The sequence below is a fragment of the Pipistrellus kuhlii genome, unplaced genomic scaffold (genome assembly GCF_014108245.1).
Source record: "Pipistrellus kuhlii isolate mPipKuh1 unplaced genomic scaffold, mPipKuh1.p scaffold_m20_p_7, whole genome shotgun sequence".
In the NCBI taxonomy this organism is placed as follows: Eukaryota; Metazoa; Chordata; class Mammalia; order Chiroptera; family Vespertilionidae; genus Pipistrellus; species Pipistrellus kuhlii.
In genome coordinates, this window is record NW_023425573.1 from 62,566,515 (window position 1) to 62,583,355 (window position 16,841).

General features: G+C 35.3%; 1 protein-coding gene across 1 annotated transcript in view; it reads left to right on the plus strand.

Annotated features, from left to right (window-relative positions):
• Positions 1 to 16,841, plus strand: part of LRP1B (LDL receptor related protein 1B) — a 1,573,107-nt gene that overhangs the window by 768,895 nt on the left and 787,371 nt on the right. The window contains exon 7 of the mRNA XM_036421500.2: positions 4,253 to 4,415. Coding sequence (XP_036277393.2) covers positions 4,253 to 4,415 — 163 coding nt within the window. The remainder of the gene's footprint in view (positions 1 to 4,252; positions 4,416 to 16,841) is intronic.

The following is a 16,841-nucleotide window of genomic DNA, read 5'->3' on the forward strand; positions in this document are numbered from 1 at the left end:
GTAGAATCAAGATAATTATTTTTATAAGCTCAAACTTATTTATTTGCATATTCCAACTTTCCCCCCCTTGAATTCATTTTTGGTAGTTCATTTTGAATGTGTCATCTGATTTATTTCTAAGCATTATTATAAAAAGTTAAGTATTGAAAGATTATTCTAGCCAGATATACAACAAATACTTAATTTTCTTAGAACTTTTTGTTGGAACTTAAATAATAAGAAACATTAAGATTAATAATGATATTTTGGCTTGCTCCAAGATCAAGTGATATTTACAAATGAAAATGAGAGTTTTAAAAATAGGTATTTTTAAATCCAAAATAGAACCTAAGATGGGTATTGAGGTAATATGTAATGTAGTGATTTTTAACCCTTTTCATTTCATGGTACACTTAAACTAATGACTAAAATTCTGCAGCACAAAAAAATACGTTATATTTTCTGCCAATCTGACAAAAAAAAGGTATAAATTTGATTAATTTACAATGGACCAGTTTTGTGTTGGCTGTTGTCATTTATTCTATTTTACAAACTAACTGAAAAGAGGTCAATATCCCTGACTAAATAGTCAGGTATTACATGTTTTAATAATTCTATGGCATACCAGTGAGCCACAGCACTCAGGTTGAAAATTGCTGATGTAATGTATAAATATGAGATATTTCAGAAATTATTGTTAGCAATTATTTTAGTTATCATATGTGGATTTCAATATGAATTGTGATTTCTATAGTTCTGAATGCTATGACCTGAATGTGTCCTCCCCAAGATTGTTAGGTTGAAGCTCAATCTCCCAATGTGATGGCATTTGGAAGAAAGGTCTTTGAGTGTAATTACAATAGGTTTAGGGAAGGTTGTGAGAATAGAACCCCACAATGGGATTTATAGCCTTATTAAATCCGAGGTGACCAGAACTCTCACTCTCTCTCTCCCATGTTTGGATACAAAAAAAAAGGTCATTGGAGGGGGGTTGGGGGCTGGGCAGAAGGGGGTAAAGTGGGAGGGAATGAGAAACATGTGTGTGTGTGTGTGTGTGTGTGTGTGTGTGTGTGTGTTTGAATTAAAGACATATTTAAAAAGCAGCGGGGAGGGGGGGCAGGTATTTGCAGGTATTTATTTGAACCTGAAAGAGAGTCCTCTCACCAGACACGGAATCAGCTAGCACCTTGATCCTGAACATCCCAGCTTCCAGAACAGTGGGAAATAAATGCTTATTGTTTAAGACACACAGTCTATAGTGTTTCGTTGTAGCAGCCTAAACTAACTGAAGACACTCTTCTTTCTGCATTCTAAAAGTAGAAGTGCATTCATTTCCGAGTGTATTCATCTGAAGCGCCATGGGGCAAACCCCAGGAAAATAACACTCTATCTCCAGAGTAATATGCAAATCAACCCAACAACCAGATGGGGTTGGGGGAGGTGAGGCCAGCAAGTGCCAGTAGGCAGAGGGAGAGGGTGTCCATGGGGGATGGGGGGTGGTGACAACCAGCAGTGGTAGAGGGACAATGGGGAGGCGGGGTCAGCCGCTAGTGGCTCTATCCCCTGATCAGCCTGCCAATTGTCATCCCTAAGAGCTCCCAGAATGCAAGAGGGCGCAGGACAGGCTGAGGGAGTCCCTCAAGTGCACGGATTTTCGTACATCGGGCCTCTAGGGAAATAATAAAGGTCTTACTACAAAGAACTTAGAAATTATTTTGTAATATAATGTCATAAAACAATTATAGCTATCTTCAGGAATTTCCAATGAACTTTGTTATATATCAGAAAATGAAATGTGAATATGTTTTTAGAAAAATTCACCTCTCTCCTAAAATGCTCAAATCATTTTAGCCAAATGTATCTATCTATTATCTATCAATCATCTATCTATCATCTATCTATCTATCTATCTATCTATCTATCTATCTATCTATCATCATCAGTTTACTTGAATTTCAATTGCTTTAATTTTCCAATCTTAATAAAAATCTCATTAATATCAGATAGAAACTTCAAATATCAGAAACTAAACCAATTCTTACAATTACTAAGTGTTTTCTAATTATCAGGCTATTTAGTGAGACCTTGCTCCTTCAAACTTGGGTAGTTATGATACTGAGTTGAAAGAAGGTGTAAACACTGTCAAACAGATAATTTGTCTCGAATTACAAGTGCATACACTAAACCAACTGCATGCCTAGCATGAGGGATGGATCATTGAACATAGTCTGACATATTATCTGAATCCAAGATATGTACAGTGACATTGGAAACAGTGAGTTCTGTGCAGAAGCTGATATAATAATACAAAAAGATTAACAAACTAAACAAAGCATACATTTACAGATGTCTGGAGACTGAGAAATAGTTCATATTTTTAAAAATCCTGGTAGCTGCCCTAGCTGGTTTGGCACAATGGAATGAGTGTCGCCCTTTGGACCGAGTCCTGGATTCAATTCTGGTGGATGGCAAATACCTTGATGGCAGGCTCCTCCCCAGTGCTGGCCCTGGTCAGGGCGGGTGCAGGAGAAACCAGTCAATGTGTTTCTCTCACATTGATGTTTCTTTCTCTTTCCCTCTCTCTTACACAATCTCTAAAAATCAATGGAAAAATATCCTTGGGTGAGGATACATAAATAAGCAAATAATAAATAAATGAAAATTCTGGTTGCTGAACTGGTTGAGAAAAAAAGTTCCATGTGTTGCATGAAACATTTAAATGCTTATAAGGACTGTGTAATTTAGGAATGAAACTGTAATCACTTGTTTGAAAATGCGTTTCCAATTAATACAATATCCACTTTCTTCTTGTCCTTGTAAGGCACGGTAAACATTCCCACAAAGCCGCTGCTTGCTCCGTTTTGCTTTGACAATATACCGTTATAAATAATAATGATGGCACATGCATCTTCATTCATCTTTCTATTGAGAGTATATGAACTGAAGCAGCATGTTACTAAGGAATTCTTTTGAAGCATAGAGTTGGAGAAATGTTTAGGTTCAGATTGAAGAAGAAAGTACTTCTTAGTCAATGAATCATAGATCCATTGTGAGTTCAAACAAAGAGGCATAGAAGTATAATACCCATACATAAAAATAAGACTCATAAAATTTAGGAATGAATAAAAATCAGAAATGTATTTATTTAAGGCATTATTGAGGGAACCAGTCCAATATTGCTACTTTAAGAGCATTAGTAGAATAAAACATTTATACAATAGGTATTTTAAAGGAAAATAATTTTAAATAAGATTTATAGATTAGATTTAAAAATGGTTAATGGTTTGGGATTATCTTTTTTTATCAGAAAAAAACATCTAATTAGCATGAAATTTTACAATCTGATCAAATAGAAAATATTCAAGTCAAACATGTTTTTTTTTAAAGTTGCAGCATCCATAGCAGCCACTAGCTCCCTACATTTCTTAAATATTTAAATTTGAATTAATTAAAATGAAATATAGTGAAGATTATGTTTCCTAGTTGTACTAGCCATATTTTAAGAGCTCACTACACATGTGGCTAGTGGCTCCTTTACTGGACAGCACAAATATAAAGTATTTCTATCATCATAGCAAGTACTACTGAACATCACTCTTCTAGAGAATTAATTCATCTTTGAGCAGGCCTGTCTCACAATGCCTACACACGTCATTGAAAAAAACATTTCACCCCTCCTTTTGCTTTACTCCCAAGCTTTGGAAACATTTTATAAACAAAGGCTCCTACAGATCTCCTCTCCCATCTTCTCCACCCTTCCTTTTTGTAACAGAAGAGGATCTGAAAATAAGGATTTACTTTAAGTTCACAAAAAATGTTCACCCTTCTTACTACCAAAAAGTTTAGTTGTGCCATTGAGCCAGTTATGACAATTGGGTTTAATGAATTATTTTGGGTAAATGCAAAAACTAGTAAAATTTTATTGTAATAACTATATTTTAGGATTTACAAGCTCTTTATCTATTTGTGTCTAGGTCATCCTCGGTCTTTACAAAGCAAGAAGATTGTTATCAAGAAATTTTTGTTTTAACAGAATACTTAAATCAGTTCAAGAAACTTTTGTTTTGTTTTTTACAGAATACTTAAATCACTTATTTTGGCATAACAACATATTTTCTTTGCAGGTTTTTTGTTTTTTGTTTTTTAAATCTTAAAACAACCTCTATTCCCAAAATGTCCTCTGGGATGGTTTGGGCAGACCTATGTACACTTCGGCTCATGATCCTCGATTTGCACCTGTGATCCGATGATTTTGTGTGTGTGTGTTTTGCAGATGTGGAGCACATGGCGATTGACTGGCTCACCAGAAATCTCTACTTTGTGGACCATGTCAGTGACCGGATCTTTGTTTGCAATTACAACGGGTCTGTGTGTGTCACCCTGATTGATCTGGAGCTTCACAATCCTAAGGCAATAGCCGTGGATCCAATAGCAGGGTAAGACATTCCTGGTTTTAGTGTTAGATCTGAAGTAATTTCTATTTTGAAGAAAGATTGGAGTCTGATGACAGTTGTGGAATATGACTACATGCTCAATATTTTTTAAATGTTGATTTTTAACAACTGGCATTAAAGAAAGAAAGGGGAAAAAAAGGCTGTTGTTTACCAGACAGATGCTGAGAAACAGTATCTGCACATTTTTATTGACTTCCCAGTTTTGTAAGCCATTTCCTTGGTTAAAAAGAGATCTCATCTGAGCTTCTTTTGGCTAAAGGCTTATTAATCTTTTCTAATATTTAATAATTTATCAAAAGTACTCATAAATGTTTAAATCTCCATCAACTCTTTTATATGATTAGAAAGTCAATCATATAAGTAAAACATGAGTTTTACTTAAATTTTACAAATGCTGCCCTAACTGGTTTGGCTCAGTGGATAGAGTGTCAGCCTGCACACTTAAGGATCTCAGGTTCGATTCTGGTCAAGGGCATATACCTTGGCTGTGAGCACATCCCCAGTAGGTGGTTTGCAGGAGGCAGCTGATTAATGTTTCTCTCTCATTGATGTTTCTAACTATCTCTCCCTCTCTCTTCCTTTCTGAAAAAAAAAATCAATAAAAATATATTTTTAAAATTTTTTCAAATGCTAGTATTCCAGGGGAAGGAGCAAAGAAAGTATAGTCATCAATTTAGGTCTGTCATTATCAGTATTAGTCAAGGACATTGTCAAATTAATGACACAATGTACCACTTTTATTGGAGGATCTGTTGTTTCTTCAGGTGTAAGCTGTAGCAAAGATGTGAAAATTGAATTTTATCCTTATTGCTTGAATCATCCCCAGGCAGTTCAGGCTGAAATGTCTGATGGAACATATCCGAAGCTGCCATAAGCCTCCGTTCAATAAATGGGAAAATATTTACTGAAGAAACAGCTGTCATCCATATGTGGACTTTTGTCACTCTTTACTTAAAGTCTGATTGACTATTAAGATGCATCATCACAATGGTTCTGATTTTGACAAGAACAGCTTGCACGTAAGAACTTAGCTAGGAAGGCAGTGTAATATAATTCCTGAATGGGGCTCTATTTGTATTTGCAGCAGATGGTTCCTTGACTTGTTCTGACTGCAGCGATGCTTCAAGAGGCATTAGTAAAAGAAGTTGTATTTAAACTGATTTGTTCGCATTGTTGGAGAAGTGTAGTAAGAAAAAACTGGAAATTTACAAATGCGCTAACAACATCCTTTCGGCATTCTGTTTAGAAAGATATTTGCTTGCGTGTTTTTCCCTGTTTGTGCTAACTGAATTTCAAATTAGCCTTTAGACAGCCTTGTCTGTCAAAATGTTAGAAGGTGAAACTATTGTATTTCTCTCCTCATTCTACCTCTTTTGCCCACCCTATTCTTATAATAAAGATCCAGAGATGCTTTTCAAATAAAATGGCCCATCTAAAATATATATGTGGACACCGTTTCCATTTCTATGCAGCTACATAGTCTATGTTCTCAAGCTTCCTATTTCTCCCTGTCATTATGAAAGAACCATATTTTGTCATTTTTGTCCAAGGAATTAGAAATAGAAAAATCCACATTGTTTGCACTGTTCTAGGCTGGATTCCTTTGGGCCTAGTAACTGTATAAATGGAACTTTGTCATGTGTCACTTATCATAATAAGTTCTTTGACATTTTTTGTTTGCATTTGCTCAATCTCAACAAAGTAGTAGAAATCAGAGAAGGAAACGCTCTGCTCTTTTATAAATATAAGCCTAGATGTGATAGAACACTTTCAAATATATTCTACTTTTCTTTTAATATCAGATATTTGGCTAGGATCAATGTGATGCTGCCTAGGGAAGTAATAGTGGGTGTTTTCCTTTAGCTTTAACTTTGGGGCTTGCATGAGAGTAATTTGAACAGTTGAGACAAGGACTCCGATGCATGGCCCACTAGAGGAGAAATATGCAAGCTGTCTTTTCTCCCACCTCTTCCTAATTGTGTGGGTGATATATCTTTGTTTTTTTGGTTATAACTTCAGTTGGGAAACATGAGAATATATTAAATTTTGACCTGACTCTAAGAACTTGACCTGAAAATGATGGAAATAGAAAAAGATTGGACTTACATCCCTAAAGGCTGCATTGAAAAAATATCTTTCATTTGGCTAAACATTTAACTTCACTGTGTCAACCTTCTATTCCATTTTTATCAAAGGCATATTATAGTATTATTTTTATTCCTTCTATGGATTTTTAAAAAATTGCTCTTCATTGTTTGCATATAGATTACTAATTCTGGAGATGTTTCTTGAAATTTTTCTTTTACCTTTCAAATTTTGGCAATATATTTTCTTGAAGAAATTTCCATTAGATTGAAAGGTGGCATGGAGACCATAGCCCTACCAGCATTAAAACTGCCATTTCTGGTGGCTGCTATTTGTCTCTGTTTGTTTCATGATGTAGAACTTGATGCTGGAGTCACTTTCCCTGAATCCAAATTCTGGCTGCACCAAAAACTAGTTGTGTGATATTAGATGCTTCTTTGTACCCTTTTTCTTATCTTGAAAATAATGAGTAATGCCCTGATTGGTGTGGCTCACTTGGTTGAATATTGTTTCATGGACTGCAAGGTCACAGGTTTTATTCCCAGTCAGGGTACATGCCTGGGTTGAGGGCCTAATCCCCAGTTGTGTGTGTGTGTGTGGGGGGGGGGAGATGGGGGGAGGCAGCCAATTGATGTTTCTCTTTCTCTCCTTCTACCTTCCTTTCTATCTAAAATCAATAAAAAACTTATTTTTAAAATGTTTGAATAATATTAATCCTATCCTAACACTTTCTGAGCTATAGAATATGAGTTTCTCTTTTACATGTTGCCTCAAAAATAACTGCTAATGTGTTTAACATTTATGATACCATTATGTCTACTACAACCTTTCAAAAATGGTTTATTTTACATAGACTAAACTATTATATTAAAAAGTACTGATAAAGAGGTGAAGACATGAGAAATAAAAGTGATATAGCCTGGGAATAAATATGAAGTATATGTAGAAATTTGTAGGTTGTACAGAGTAACTGTAGTATAGGGAAGGTAGCAGAGGCAACATTACTTTAATAATTGATTTTTTGCAAGATGTATTTAAATTAACTTTAAGGTCTTTCAAAAGAATAAAATCCTTTCCTAGTTTTCTTTGCCATTTAACCTGTGTTTTTAAATATGTTTACATAAAAGGGTACAAAGAAGCATCTAATATCACACATTTTTGTTTCAAAAAAAATAAACCATGTAGTATTTGTGCCTAATGAGAATTATAGCTAAAGGCAGGAGTGAGCTAGTTTATAATTTTGTTTCTAAGGCATGGCCCTGAACTTCCTATTAAAATCATCACACTGCCCGGCTGGCATGGCTCAATAGTTAAGCAACTATGAACAAGAAGGTCATGGTTTGATGCCTGATCAGGGCATGTGCCTGGGGCTACAGGCTCAGTCACCAGTGTGAGGCATGCAGGAGGCAGTCGATCAATGATTCTCTTTCATAATTGTTGTTTATATCTCTCTTTCCCTTTCCTTCCGTCTCTGAAATAAATAAAAATATATTTTAAAAAATTATAAAATAAAATCATCACACTAAACTGGATGCAAGAATTTATTCCACCATGATTGTCAAAATTGTTTCAACAATACTGAAAAAAGGGGGATGAATTAATCCTAACCCTGATAAGTATTAAAGAAACTATATAAATTTAAAGAGATATTTTAAAAATAGTACTGAAGTTGGGATTGAAAATTTGGGAAAAAATATATTTTGAAGATTTAGGGTGCCATGTATAGATCCCAAATCAATAGTCATGTGATGGCTAAGTTGAGGGAGAGGGAAAATCTCCTATGAAACAGCAGAAATTGAAATTTTTCCAAGTTCAATGTATAACCTCTCTCTATGGAGAATGGACTTTTGACTTGCAGAGGGAGAGAGCAATTTGCAGGATTTATTTGTGAATCCATAACCCCATGTAAGTATTGAGGGGAAAGTGTGTTATTTTTGTTCTCAGCATGAGCAGGCTATCTGCCCGGAGGCAGAGGAGTGAAGCACAAATCTCAGAAGTTGAATTTACACAGGAGAGATTGGCAGTATTTAATAGTTAATATGCCCTTTCCCATCACCACACTCCCCCCCCCCCCCCCCCCCCGCATCCTCACTGTTGGTAAAACTAATCATGGCTGAGGAATTAAAGATAGAATTAAAATTAACAGCCATCAGGGAGCAGGACTGACTAATGAGATTCCAACCTGAGATGCTGTGCGAATGTGGGAAACAAGAAAATGAAGCAGGTTCACCTATGTACACAAACGGAGTTTTATAACAAGGAGACCGTTGGGATGAACATCAGGTTTTTCACTCTGTTAGGGGCTCCTAAGGCCAGCCCAGGTTCCCAGTGAGAGCCTTCACTCACTATTCACTTGCCATAGGACATATAACTAGGATTGTTGCAGTCAGTTGACTATTAAGTCCTCGGACTATACTGTGGGAAAATTAACACTATAGATTGCAACCCCCACAGTTAACCATTGCCCATTGATTTGAGGATAGATGGTACTGAAGTTGCTAGGGCTTTGGATATGAGTAAGCATGTGAAGAAGTGCCTCTATGTATTCTTCTTCTCCTCATAGAAGTATCAGGCTTGAGAAGTCTCATACTCGATCTGCAATTTGTAACTGTCCTAATCTTTTGAAATTCACATTTTCATTTTCATGGGTTGCAAATTGTTAGTCCTAATTTTTTAAGGCATAACTACCCTACACACAGGCACACACTTATAGTTCTATAGTTAACTAGATGATAGAAAGATGGATAATCTCCCCGCCTTCTTTACTACTTCAAGTTAGCTATGTGACAGGTTTCTACAATCAGATATGCCTCCCCAATGTTTAAGGAGACATGTATTTCTTAAGTCGGTGTAAACATATTGTAGTTAACAATAGAATCTTCTTGTATATTCCTCTTCATTAGAAGAAAACCAAGAAAAATAGAGACATTCCAATAGCTCTAATGATAATGCTCCTGAGTTGATGTACTGAAATACTGTGTTTCTCCCTTGGACATCTTGATATTAAAGTTTCTTTTTTTAAAAATACTGAAAAATAAGATGAACTGTTTTATTGTGGGTATTAGTGTACATTTTATAGAATCTTTGTCCTACACATAGGAGCAGTACTTAGGTGGACTGACTTCTGAATTCATCTATATGAAAGAGAGTGCCAAGGGAGTTTTTTGCCACATTCTTCTTACATTCAATGGGTGTTTAATGCAGTACAATGACAAGATCCAAAATCTTATAGATTTGTATGAATTACTCAACATTCCCCCCCACCAATGTTTTCTTATCTATAGCTTATTCAAGTAGCTATCATTATATAATGTTAACTGTATTTCTATGATTTTACCTACCTTTAATCTATCTATATTACTCAGCTATAAAAAAGCAATAACATTGAAATAGTACCATTATGACATTCTGCTAAGTGAAATAAGTTAGAAGAAAAAGACAAATATTTTGTGATCTCACTTTTATGTAGACTCTTTAAAAGCAAACAAATAAACAAACAAAAAACTACTCCTAGAAAAAGAGGTCAGACTTGTGATTCCCAGGGGCAGAGGGTGAGAGGAAGGGAAAGTGGAGAAAGATGGTCAAAAGTTATTTACTTCTAAATATAAGTTAAAAAAAATATAAAGGTACTAACTTCTAAATACTAGAAATGTACAATATTATAAAACACAATGACTATAGCTAACACTCTGCATGATACCTAGGAAAGTTGTTAAGAGAGTTATTCCCAAGGGTCTCATCACAAAGGGATTTTTGGGGTTTTTTTGTATGAGAAGATAGGTGATAGCTAAATCCATTGTGGTAATAATTTCACAATATATCTCAATTAAATCATTATGTTGTATGCCTTGAACTTATTATATAGGGATGCATGTCAATTATTTCTCAATTAAACTGAGAAATGTGGTATCAAAATATTTATGCTTACCTAAATATTTAACTACAGATGAAATGTGCCCTAATGACATCATAAAATAATGTAATGCTCTTTGGTAAAAACAAAGCAAACAATATTTATTTTTGTTCTTCATAATGACTGGGTATAGTTATGGTAACATCATCAACAACCAAACTATTTAGTAAATCTCTATATTGACTTTCTAAATCTTGTTTCATGTGACATAAAATGCAATTTTAAAATTACATAAAATATTTCTAATTTCTGGAAGTCTTCAGTCTAGGTGGCAGAATGAAATTTAGAATTGGAAAATTAATTAACTGAAGGTACACCCAAGTAATCAATTTATCTCATAAATGCAGTGTGGGACATATGTAAAGTGTTTGAAACTCTACAATGACCAAAAAGCCTATAAATGGATAATATCTTGGATTCACTTTTTTAAGGAAACAAAAAAATATTCTGTTATTTTCATGTTATTTGTTGTATTATGAATTTAGTTTAATAAATTATTTTAATTGCTTATATACAATTTAATTATTTATTAGTGGGGAAAAAATTTTTTAATTACTTATTAGTGAAAATGACTGCATTAGACAAATACACTGAGTGGCCAGATTATTATGTTCTCTGTACACATAATAATCTGGCCACTCAGTGTATATCCTATATAATAAAAGGCTAATATGCAAATTGTCCCCTCGACCAGGAGTTTGACCAGCAGGCAGGCTGGCCAACTGCCCATGTCCCCTCCCCCTGGCCAGGCTGGCCAGACCCTACCCATGCACAAATTCATGCACTGGGCCTCTAATACACATGTCAAACACAAGGCCTGCGGGCCAAATCCGTCCCGCCAGGCCTTGCAATGTGGCCCGCACCGCGCTGTCATCACTGCACTCCGCTGCGTTTCCATCACAATGACAGTTTATGACTGTTCAGTAAACCATTCGGCCCGCGATTTAGGCTGGATTTTAGATTTTGGCCCCTTCTCTGATTGAGTTCGACACCCCTACTCTAATATATATCTTTATATACACTTAGCAGCCAGATTATTATGCATTCTGGGATCATAATAATCTTGCCACTCAGTGTATCATTTTCATAGGGGACACACTAAATTTTGTGGTATCAATAAAATGCTCCTTACAACAATTATATTTATTAGAATAGTGGTAGTTGCTTTTATAAACTCTAAAATTGCAACATAGCCAAAGCCGGTTTGGCTCAGTGGTAGAGCGTCGGTCTGAGGACTGAAAGGTCCCAGGTTCAATTCTGGTCAAGGGCATGTACCTTGGTTGCGGGCACATCCCTGGTGGGGGGTGTGCAAGAGGCAGCTGGTCAATGTCTCTCCCTTCAACGTTTCTAGCTCTCTATCTCTCTCCCTTTCTCTCTGTTAAAAAAAAAATCAATAAAATTGCAACATAACACAAAAAATTATATTTTATACACAAGTATGAATCCACTGAGGATATTCATATTTGGTGGACACCTTTCTCCATGATGATTCTGGGATGGAGGTTCCTCCCATTTTGTGGGTCCAGAATCTCTTGTGGCCTTGGCTATTCTCCTCTCAAGGAGCAGAAAGCAAGTCATGTTGAAGATATATAGACACAATAGCGTCTGGCTAGGAAGTTTCTTGTGCATGACAACACCATACCATGGAAATGAGAGCATGCATGTTCTCATTTATTTCTTTTGTGCCCTGACCTGTGATCGAACCTACAACTTTTGGGTATATGACAAAATGCTCCAACCCATTGAGCCACACCAGCCACTGTGAGCACTTGCATTTTTAATGACTACTTTTCCATTTCTGCCACTGTTTTCTCTTCTGGCTAACAAATACTCCTGTGTTCTCTTCTTACTATACGTAGAATGTACTATACTTGGGTCAAAGTAGAAGATTTCCAGGAGATGAACAATTATTTCCATCATGTCCTTTCTGCTTTCTTGTTGTATAGCAAACTGTGAACCAAAAGAAAAGATATCTGCACCCATTGTCCCCTCCACACCCTAGATACATTCATGGGCCAGTGATTAAATAAGAATTGCCATTTGAAAACCAAAGAGAGGAGGCATACAGTAGTGCTGGTTCAGAGTGGTAATGAAATCCTGCCAGACAAAAGAAGTGAAGACCTTCTGTCCTGGTGGTTTGGAAGTCACTTGTCTAGTTGCTTCTTATCCCTGCGGTATTTCTCCTTGTCCATTGTTCTCCTTTACTTACGCTTCCTTTGGGAGATCCTTTCTAGTCTTCAGTACTCAACACTATAGCTGAAGTTAAAAATGGGGAATAACTTCCCCCGTGGGGGCTCTATATATTTCAGACTATTTTTTGTTCCTTTCAAGTTGTTTCAAGGCTTAAAGATAAAAGGGGTTTTATTTTAAAGTTTAAAGAGACAAAAGCTCATGGCTTTTGCAGTTATACTAGTAACTTCCCTTGAAAATTAGTAGAAAACGGATTTCTTTTTCTCCCATGCTGTGTTACAGTAACCACATTCAAAATTACATTTTAGTAATAATTATTAAATCCAAGTTATTTCTTTCTACCTCACTCCTTTGGTTTCTTCTTTTATCCTGTTAGTGTATTTTGAGGTCTGAAAACAAGGATTGAAATGGGAAGCAAACACCTTTTGTCTAAAGGCTAAATTCCTCTGTTTAATCAAGAAGTATTAATTGGCTTTTGTTGCTCAAAGCCATTTTCAGTACTTTTTCTTATTTTTCAAGACATAGAAGCAATTGGCTTTTCCAAACCTGGGAGGCCCAGTTGTGGGATTCTTCGATTCTTTTTCTTCCTTTCTTCTTCTTTTTTACCTCTTTCTCTTTTTTTGTTTTGTTTGTTTGTTTTTGTGTGTTTTGTTTTGTTTCAATCAACCAGCCAACTCTAACCTACATTATTTTGTTTGGTAACATTTTGACAAAGTAAGCACACAACTTTAAATATTATACTTTTAAATTTATTATTTTAAATCCAAGGGCTCAATAACTACTTGTTTTTATTTCAACATATTTTTCAATACACTGCATATAATCCTTTTTTTTAATTTTACTTGTTGATTTTAGAAAGAGAGAGATAGTGAGAAAGTGAGAGTAACATTATTTGTTGTTCCACTTAGGCATTTATTGGCTGCTTCTTGTATTTGTCCTGACAGGGTTTCCAACATGCACCTCAGTGTATGGGGACAAGGCTCTAACCAGCTGAACTACCTGGCCAGGGAGCAAATGTCATTTTCTAAAATCTAATATTTTTAATTTTGACTATCTCTAGACCCAAACAGTAGCCTGCTGCTGCCACCTTACCATTGAGCCAATAGATTTTAGGTTTTCTTGAAGGTAGGTATTCACTTATGCTACCAACTTTTGAATTTCTTATGGTAATAGTTGCTGCCAAAGTTTTGGTGGGCAGAAAGATAGAAATGTCCTTTTTGTTTTTGGTAGAATCCAATGCATGGTTTCTCATCATCATGTCTTGGGGCCTCATCATGCTCTGATTTTTAACCAGAGAGAAAAAAGGCACATTTACTTTATTAAAACTTTAGTTCAGTGGTGCTATGCCCCGTTTTGGTTGTATTCCGGCAGTGCCATCTAGTCAATTTGTTGCATCTGGAATCAGGGGTACTGGAAAATATAGTTTCTATTTGAGAAATTGTCAACCACTCCACATCTTAGAAAGAGACAAGCATGAGTTTCTAGGTTTACAGATGACTGTCTCTGCCACTATAACCACAATCTGATTTATTTCTCCTCTTCCTCCTCCTCCTCCTTCTCCTCCTCCTCCTCCTCTTCCTCCTCCTCCTCCTCCTCCTCCTCTTTACTTGCCTTTTGGTTATTAACAATTAAATACAAAAAAGATTAGCATGTCAAAGCCTTTGTTTCAAAAGGTATTTTAAATTGTGAGGGCTCATCTTTTTCCAAAGTTTTTTCACTCCCCTGAATACTCAGAATCCAGGTTTGTTATTTTATCTATAATAAGTCATTTTCATTAGATTCAATTTTTACTCTTGTTTCATATATCCAACTCACCTATTAAAGTTTTGCCTGGAAAATATATAATTAGATAAACAACTAGATTATACTCTGACCAATGACAGAAATAACAGACATCTCCACATGTGGGGGCAATTTATTTAAATAACTGGTTCCAAATTCCTAAAGCTTAAATACCCTCTTCTCTGAAATGGGAAAAAACACCATGAGAACATTTTATTTTCAACTCTTTAGACATCAGAATGATAATGATTCTATTTGTGTGTCTTAAGATCTTGCTACTACTCACAGAAGGTCATGTTTTCCAGATTGAGGGTCTTGGATTTTATTTGATACTTGTTAGGTTATTATTTATATTTTGTTTTGTAGCATACTCTGAATAAATGTAATGTTTGCAAAAATTTTGAGAGTCGAGTACAAAATCAATTATTAATGAGGATAATTGTAGAGGTAGAAGAAAAAGAAAAGACAGTTGAAATTGTATAATAATAGTAAGTTTTAGAGTGCTTTTGACATTTAAAAAAATCCTAATTTCAGCTGGCTTAAATGATAAATTCATTTGTTTTCTCACTTAAGAGGAAGGCCAGAGTAGAGCACTCTTGGTTGGGTCCAGGTTTGGCTGAGTTGGTGTAGCAATGACATCACTAGAGAGCCATATCCCTCCCATATTTCCACTCTGCCATCTACTGCTACATCCTAATTCCTTACCTGCCATGGCCATAAGGTACTACAATAGGAACTCAGGAAAACTGCTCCCTTATCCTCATGCAGCAGGTAAATATGGACTCTAAATCTCTTACTTCAGCCTGAACTGGCTACATAAGGTTCCTTTCTCATACCTAGAACAATTTCTGTCCATACGAAAATATCTTGTGCTGTTTGCATTTGTATTAATTAGAGTTCGTCTCAAGATCTGGAACTGGGTTCAAAGTCCCTAAGTCATGTGGGCTTTGGTGGTGGTAAGAGTATGGGGCATTATAGCTACCTGAACTTAATCAAGTTTCTGTTAAGAAAAAAAAGGAAAAAAAACTGGAAAAGGCAAAAACAGATACTTTCAATGCCAGTGGAAGAGAGATGTACAGATTCAATGTCATAGAATATTTGCTGTGGAATGCACATACTTGAGAGCAAAATCATCTTCCTAGTGGATATTTTGGGGTTCTTTACCAAAGCCCTGCAAATACTAGACAAGGACGGTGATGGAGATGGTAATGATGATGTTGATGAGGAACATGACAATGAAAACTGCATCAGTAACACCAGTGAAGCTGACACTTGCCTCAACAAGGCAATTATTGCAACAGTGTGGCTATCAGTCATGTTTTTATTTATTTATTTATTTATTTATTTATTTATTTATTTGAAGCATGCTAAATTTAAAGAGCAATTCCTAATTATTCCATAGATGAAGATATTTAGTGACTTCCTAATAAATAAAACAGGCATAGGCTTAGATGACTGAAGGACATTTCTTGTAAAAAAGTAGGACTAGCTGCTGGACACTACCTTCTTTAGGTCCTCTTACTCTTTGGATCTGTATATATTTCTGTTATTCAAAGACAAGTATCTAAATAGGATAAGCAGGGGTTGCTTAGTAAAGAAAATATATTTTAAGCTAGGCCTCTTTTGTTTTTTAAAAATTTTCATAATTCTTTTATATATAAAAATTAATAATTCTTTTATATTTACATTTATCAGATAATTTAATACTACATTATTTTAAAAATATTAGCTATATTTTATTAAAATTAATTATATTAAGATGAGTAAAAGTTACTATCAATAACTCATAGGATTTCTTTGTTTTGTAATGATTAAAGCCCAAATCCAGTTGTTGTTTTTTTAAAATAAATTGGGAATACTTATTTTAGCCAGTTATAATAGAAATACATTTAAAGGATTGGTGTCCCTGCCTTAAACATCTGTAACTAAGTTACATCTGAGCTATGGCATTTTCTTGGAGTAGTCTTACTGAAGGTTTGAATTAGAAAGGACATTACATTACATATTTGTCATAATAATCTTAGGGTTGAGACTGTAGAAACATATGTAAGCCAGCTGAGACTAATTGCACATAATACTTTATGGAGCATCTTTCTCTGCCTCTTTGCCCTGCTTGAATTGATGGTCATTATGTCACACGGAATTCATAGTGAGCTCATCTGTGCTCTGTGAACTTCTCCATGGTGGAGGTGATTTTATTGAACATGTTCTCATACATGATCTCAAGTACCCCAGAACCTCAAGTCACCATTCACCTAAAGGCTAAACTAATTTGCCTCTTGCATATGGAGAAATGAATCAATTAACTAGTTTTGCATTATCCATCTTGTTTTTATTGTACTTTGTGCTACTTCAGATTGTGAACTCAAAATTCTGATAGGGGCAATTTTATTTGAGAGCCAGAGAAAGAAAAGAAAAGAAAAGAGATTAATCTCAAC